Source organism: Barbus barbus (assembly GCF_936440315.1).
Source record: "Barbus barbus genome assembly, chromosome: 37".
NCBI lineage: Eukaryota > Metazoa > Chordata > Actinopteri > Cypriniformes > Cyprinidae > Barbus > Barbus barbus.
In genome coordinates this window covers 12407451-12415280 of record NC_136715.1, presented here as the reverse complement: position 1 = coordinate 12415280, position 7830 = coordinate 12407451, and the positions used below count along the sequence as shown (strand labels likewise).

Below are 7830 nucleotides of genomic sequence, written 5' to 3'. Positions count from 1 at the left end.
GTAAACATTTATATATTAACATATTTATATATATTTTATATAAATAGAATTTAAAAGTCACATGCTGACCACATATTATGTGTATTAATACTAAATAACCTATGTGTATAGGGAGAGACGGTTATCTAGTATTAATAATTGCAATAAAATAGACTACATAGCATGCACATACATTGCAAAAAAAGAATTAAATTAATATATATATACATTTGAATACATTAATATTTTTAAATGTGTTAATATGTAAACAGCCAGACTGTCTGTTTGGCTTGCAGGTCAGGATCAGCAACATGGGAATTGTCTCTTTATGCGTAGTATTGCTGCTGGGGTCAGAGATCGGCATAGCAGGTATTTTGAAAGTTTGTTGATATATGGATATATAATTTAAAAGTGAAATATTCTTGCGTTCTGCAGTTACTATGTTTTTGTCTCATGTGAAATTGTTATGATGTAATGGCTTCACACAGCAGCACATTGAATTATTTCCTGTATAGTATAGAATACTTCAGTATAATCAGTTCTGTTTCTGAAAGAAATACAATAGAGGCATTGGTTACTTTTACGGCATCTCGTGTAATTTCATAAACAGCAGTTACAATGAAATCTGTGCCAAGTTGTCTTGTCCTCGCTGCGTGAAGTTCTTGAATTTCACAGGCCTGTCATATGATAAATGGCTGAACAGTCATCTGGGCACATCATCAAAGATAGTGACCACATCCTGCTTGGCACACTTCATACCCCATTCTGACAGAGAGGAAGTCAGCCAGCTGAAACCCTCTCAAAAACAGTTATAAATCAATTCAAAGCCTTGAACAAGCAGACAGTGTTTAAGACATGCCAAGCTATGACAGCACGTCGAGGACCCTCTGTGTCTGTCATAAATTCAATAGGAGGAGCTGATGAGTGTCAACATCACTCTATGGTGTTGATGGAGTCCTGAGGGCCTAGCTCAACTTTAGCTTCAGATACTCTTTGACTGCCCTTACCAGGCCTTTGTGATCAAGTGTCAAAAAACAGTAACTCCAATTAGTCACAGTTCAGCCCTGCAATGAGATTGTTGTCTCGCACTTCTGAGTAGGAAAAATGCAGCCAAACTTTGCGGGCTCCGGAAACCCGGAAGCTGCCTAAGAGAGCATCAAACGCAGCCGGGCCATTCACTCATCATTATCTCCCCGAGATTCGCAGACTGAGTGAGGATGGAGTTGCCGAACAAAAGGTTCTTTGATGACTCTGGCTAATTTAAGATGGAGCTATTTGTGACACAAATGCAGCAGGAAGTGAGACTGCCAGCCAGACAACTGATTTGGCAGATCAATAGAGGAGCCACTGAAATCTTGGCCATGTCTTTCTGTGTCAACTTGAGGTCGCTTTTGAACAAACACACTCTTGAACAGATCTGAGGTTTTCAAATGTGTTTACTCAGTAGGACTCTGTTTTGTTTATCGACTTCAATCCCTTCAAATTTATTGATGTTATGAACAGGGTTCTGTGATGAGATTCTTAGTATTATCTACACTTCCGTTCAAACTACCGTTTGGGTTCAAAAAGCGATTAATCTTGAAGAGGCAATCAGACAGAGGAAGTGCTCGTAATACCAAGTCTCAGTCATTGTTCAAATAAGTACAAGCTAGTAAGGGAGGGAGAGAAAGATAGAGGGAAAGAGTAATTTTTTTTTTTTTTAGTTTAGTTTAGGATGAAGTCAAGTACTGCCGAAAGAGATGAGTTTTCAGTTGTTGCTTGAAGATTGACAGGGATCCAGCATTTTGGATGGGGTGGGAAGATTATTCCACCAGCCAGGAATGGTGAACGAGAATGTTCTGGAGAGTGATTTTGAGCCTCTCTGTACCACAAGGCGTCACTCACTAGCAGATCTCAGACTTCTGGAAGGGATGTAGGTTCGTAAAAGTGAGTGGAAGTAGGAGGGTGCTGAGCCTGTGGTCGTTCTGTATGCAAGCATCAGTGTCTTGAACTTGATGCGAGCTGCCACTGGTAGCCAGCGCAAGGAGATGAAGAGAGGTGTAACATACGCTCTTTTGGGCTCGTTGAAGATCAGTCGTGCCGCTGCATTCTGAATCATTTGTAGAGGTTTGATTGTGTTTGATGGCAGACCAGCCAGAAGCATTGCAGTAGTCTAGTCTAGAAACAACAAGAGCCTGGACAAGAAGTTGTGCAGCATGTTTTGTCAGAAAGGGCCTGATCTTTCTGATGTTGTGTAGTGCAAACCTGCAGGATTGAGTAGTCTTTGCAATGTGCTCTTTGAAGGTCAGCTGGTCATCAAAGATTACACCAAGATTTCTGACCGAAGTTGATGGGGTAATCATTGATGAGCCTAACTGAATCGTGAAGTCATGCTGTAGAGTCGGAGTGGCAGGGAAGACAAGAAGCTCCATCTTTGCCAGGTTGAGCTGTAGGTGATGTTCTTTCATCCATGCCGAGATGTCTGCCAGGCAGCCTGAGATCCGTTAAGATGCATTAAGATTTAACATTCTATTCATGGTTTCCACAAAACAAATATTAAGCAATACAACTGTTGTCAACACTGATAATTAGAAACATATTTATTGAGCTGCAAATCAGCTAATTAGAATATTATTTCATATTTTTGAAGGATCATGAGACACTGAAGACTGGAGTAATGGTTGCTGAAAATTCAACTTTGCCAACATGAATAAATTAGTTTTTAAAATATATAAAAATGGAAAACAGTTATTTTAAATTGTAATAATACAATTTACACAATATACTGTTTTACTGTATTTTTGATTAAATGAATGCAGCTTTGTTAAGCACATAAGAGACTTCTTTTTAAAAATCTCCACTGACTCCACACTTTTGGGCGATAGTTTATATAAATGGATTTGTGTTTAAAATAAATAAATTATATTAATAATATAATATATTCCATTTCAGCAAGACAAGAACTGATAGTTACCACCATCAAGGTAAGGATGAAAATAACTTAAAACTGATAAAAGATTATGTTATGTTGTATTTTCACATTATTTATAATAATTTATTATTTACGTTGTATGAATTTTTTGATTTCAGCAAGACCCCTACACAATGAGCAAGGGCTCACAGTTGGAAGGCTACTGTATGGATCTGCTCACTGAGCTGGCTAAGAAACTGGGTTTCAGATACAAAGTTCACCTGGTGAAGGATGGAGCGTATGGCCGGCAGGATGAAAGTGGAAATTGGAACGGAATGATTGGGGAGGTTGTTAGAGGGGTGTGTGATGAATTTTACAGAAAAATACACAATGGTACTGGTACTGTACTGATGCATATAAATGGAAAACCAGCATAGAAATCAAATGATCTCGATGATATTAATCCTTCCTAGGTAATGTCAAACCTTCCTTGTATTTTGTTCACAGGAAGCTGATCTCGCCGTGGCTCCCCTCACTCTCACTGCTGCCCGTGAGAAGGCAGTGGGAATGACAAAACCTTACATGCAGACCGGAATCAGTATCCTCCTCCGCAAAGATATAGTTTCTGAAGAGGCCGGGTTTTTTGACTTCCTCTCCCCCTTCTCTGGGGAGACCTGGTTCGGCATCCTGATTGCATACTTTGTGACTGCAGTCTGCATCTGCATTGTGGGAAGGTCAGAGAAAGGAGGAGAACACCACAGACACATAGAACAAGAGTCCTTACTTATTTACTGCACAAAACATTGAGTTAGTAAAGCTGTAAAACTGCTGTGCTGTTGTCCAGGATGCTTTCTGAATAGGATTCTGAAACTCAATTCTATATTTGTCTTTTTATATCAAGGTTGAGTCCATGTGAATGGAGTCAGCCTGAGACAGAGCCAAATCACTTCACTCTCCTCCAAAGTTTGTGGTACGTTGCGGGAGCCCTAAGCCTGCAAGGTAATCATGTATGAATCATGTATGAATGTATGAATGTAATAGCAGTTTTTAGGAGTCATGCACTGAAAAGACCAAAGTCTTGATCCTTTGAATGCAGAATGTATTTTATAATCTGTCTAGTGTCCACCATATGGCCATTTTGAATTTTTTTTCTTTACCAAAATTATTTTATATTAAGCATCACTTCTGCAGAACCGTAATAGTGCACTATGGAAGTTATTCCTACAATAATGATTTAGATTTTGAGTGGTTGAGTTGAATTTCATGTTTATACCAGGTCCATTATTTTTATATACTATTATAGTTTTTATTAATATTATGAATAAGCATTTGTCTTTATTTTTTCAGTTTTCATTTTAATTTAGCTATTTGCATTTGCCATTTTTTTATATTACTATTTAGGTTGAAGTTATTTTTATTTCAGTTTTAGTTAAATTTTAGTTCTTATTTATTTGCAGATGCCTCAACTTAAACTTTTAATCTAATATTTATATTATTTCAGTTTTTCAGACTTTTTAAAGTTTATTTTATATTAATTTTTAGGTTTAATTAATTAAATTGTTTTAATTGTTTTAGTTTTAGTTCAGTTTTAGCTTTTATTATTTCCAGTTAGTCATTTTAGTGCTTCAAATGAACTCTAATTTAGTTAGTTGCCAAAGCACCATTTCTAATTTTCATTTAATGTGTTTTCATCTAATAATTATTTTATTTCAGCTTTATTTCGGTTAACAAAAGTGTTTTTATGGCTTTAGTCTACGATAAGCACTGTTGTCCATAAACAGTAAAAAGTACCAGCATTTCAATTGTTTTTAACTTAAAGGGGCAGTCGTGGCCTAATGGATAGAGAGTCGGACCTGTAACCAAAAGGTTGCGGGTTCGAGTCTCAGGTCCGGCAGGGTTTGTAGGTGGGGGGAGTGAATGTCCAGCGCTCTCTCCACCCTCTCAATACCACGACTGAGGTGAGTCCCTTGAGCAAGGCACCGAACCCACAATGGCTCCCTGGGCACTGCAGCATTGGCTGTCCACTGCTCCGGGTGTGTGTTCACGGTGTGTTTGTGTGTGTTTGTTCACTTCTCACTGTGTGTGCACTTGGATGGGTTAAATGCAGAGCACAAATTCTGAGTATGGGTCACCATGCCACATGTCCTTTCCTTTCCTTTTTTTCAACCACAGATGGCAATAAAAAAGCGAAAGTATAGTGCACCATTGTCAATTTTCTTACGAAGATGCCAAACAGGAAGTGGAGCTCTGTCTTAGTGGTGCTTTGGTATATAAAAACAAAACTTGGAAAATGTCAGCACCACCATGCCTTTACAGAGTCTGCAAAATGTTAACACCTGCACCTCCAACTTATCAAAAGATATAAGCAATAATATACTTATATCCTTTAAAAACAAGAATATGTAGCCCTACAATGTATTTTCCACATACTGTATAGTCAGCATTACAAGATATAGTTCACTGGGGTGCTTGGCCCTTTATTGCTGCCTGCAGCTATTTTTCTATCTAAACTACTTTTCAGCCGTTGATAATGGAAGATAATAACGTCTTTTCCTCTTATTTGTTTTGCTTTCTGCAGGTGCAGGCCCACACCCTAAAGCTGTGTCAGGAAGGGTTATCAGTTGTACCTGGTGGTTGTTTGCCGTGGTGCTTCTGGCCTGTTACTTTTCCAGCCTCAGTTCCTCTCAGGGGCCTGACTCTGCACCACTCATGATTAAAGGCTTTGAGGACTTGGCTAATCAGGAAGTAGTAGAATATGGAACACTTGCCGGCTCCTCCACCCTTGCCTTCTTTAAGGTCTGATCACATGAATTATTTGGTCACATTTTTCCGATTACTCAAAATTATTCCTACCAGATGCTACAGAAAAGATTCCGTAATGTGTTTTCTTTTTGCACAGAACTCAAATAATCCATCTTACCGTCGCATCTATGAGCACATGGAGCGGAGAAAGAGTTTTGTGTCCTCTATGGATGAGGGTGTCCAGAGAGCAAAAGAAGGAAACTATGCTTTTATTGGAGAATCAGTGTCCTTGGACTTGGCTGTGGCACGCCATTGTGAACTAGTCCGGGCGCATGAGGTTATCGGGATGAGAGGTTACAGCATTGTAACTCCTCTTGGTGAGACTTATACAGTTTTTAATGGATGTACACTGTAAAAATTAATTTCCAAAGCTGTAAATAAAGATTATTGGAGTATGTTTTAATAGGAAATACTAGTCTTAGTCTTTCCTCTCTCACAAGATCTCAGTGTCTTTAATTATTTGTTAAATTTACTACAATTTCTGAGAGAAATTTTAAAGTTATGTTGTTGTTGTTGTTCAAAGAACGTTTACATTAAGGCTATAGTTCATCAAAAAATACAAATTTAGTAAAAATGTATTCATCCTCAGGCCATCAAAGATGAGTTTATTTCTTCAGAGCAGATTTGGAGAAATTTAGCATTACATCTCTTGCTCACCAATGGATCCTCTGCAGTGAATGGGTGCCGTCAGAATGAGAGTCCAAACAGCCGATAAAGACATCACAATCACAAATAATCCACACATCTCATTCTGATGGCACCCATTCACTGCAGAGGCTCCACTGGTGAGAAGATTTTCTCCAAATCTGTTTTTATGAAGAAACAAACTCATCTATGGCTGGGTTGTGAATTTAACTTGTGTGCAAAATTGGAATTTCGCATAAAACATTTGCGAATAAGCACTGTTTCCAACCAGTCAAAGAGAACAAAATCGTCACTTCCTGATAAACCGTGGCACTAAATATCACTAAGTAGGAGAAGCCACTGAATATAATAATTTTCATATATAATAAATTACTTGCTCCTCAAAGTGAGCAGATGAAACACAATAAATGCAGTCATTGCTTTCAGTGGTGGATGCCTGCTGTTTGGGAATGCAGTCATGTAAGACAGTTCTGGGAGGAAAATATACAGAAATATTTTGACAACATACTTTGCTCGGACTTAAAAGAATGATCAGGTTATGCCATCCCATTGCGCGAAAGTCACAATACTTTTTTGATGCATGTGGAGGGGTTTGTTTGCATCTCCCATTATTCACATTAACACACTTTTTCGCACGAGTCAAAAACTCAAGCCAGCGTATTTTTTTTTTTTTTTTTTTTTTTTTGCGAACTAAGGGATTTTTTCTCAAATTTGGTGTTTCCATCACTCTTTTCTGATGCAATGCTTCAAGGTGCGCATAAAAACAGGGTGATGGAAACAATGTCAGTTCATTTTAATATTTGCATGAACTATTGCTTTAAAGTTTAGCCCAAAAATACTTTTCAAAAAGAGACACAAGACATGTTGCCATTGCTGCAGTGAATGGTTTTAATGCCACAGTATTTTTGGAACAGGATCTCCAATGCTGAAGAACCTGAGCGTGGCCATCCTGCAGCTGAGTGAGGCTGGGGAGCTGGCGTACCTGCGCACTAAGTGGTGGGCCAGCAGCTGCATGCCAGATAGTGCCAAAGGCTCGTCTCTGAGGGCCCATAGCATAAAGGGCATCTTCCTGGTTCTGGCTATAGGCCTTGGGATTGGAGTGCTGCTCTCCTTATTTGAACTCGCCTCAAAGTCTCGCAGCACTGCAGGGGAGCAGAAGGCAAGTATATGCCAATACAAACACACACACACACACACACACACACACACGCACGCACACAAATGATCTGAATGAACTACCACACCAGGACAAAAATGTAGTTTTTCATTGCTGTTAAATTTAAGCACAGATTTCAACTGTACAGTAGCACATTTCAATGTGTTTTTGTTCATTATAATTCAGTCTGTGAAAATAAACCTGTTCTCGTCGATACAGAAATCCTGCTGTGCAGTTTTGACTCAGGAGCTGAGCCAGCGTTTGAAAATGACCAACACAAAGGGAGACCAGGAAACCTCAGACAAAAACAAGGCATAAAATGCTCAACAACTGATGTAATATGCAAGTCTTACATTAT

General features: G+C 38.7%; 1 protein-coding gene across 1 annotated transcript; it reads left to right on the top strand.

The window, feature by feature from the left end:
- Window positions 1-281: 281 nt before the first annotated feature.
- LOC306856645 (putative glutamate receptor) lies at window positions 282-7790 on the top strand (the record flags this gene model as incomplete). The annotated part of the gene is made up of 9 exons (XM_079396003.1): window positions 282-348; window positions 2911-2942; window positions 3049-3228; window positions 3377-3603; window positions 3771-3868; window positions 5448-5665; window positions 5769-5988; window positions 7231-7475; window positions 7692-7790. The coding sequence occupies exons 1-9, from the start codon at window positions 291-293 to the stop codon at window positions 7788-7790; spliced, it is 1377 nt and encodes a 458-aa protein (XP_079252129.1). The 5' UTR covers window positions 282-290.
- Between the last annotated feature and the right edge of the window lie 40 nt (window positions 7791-7830).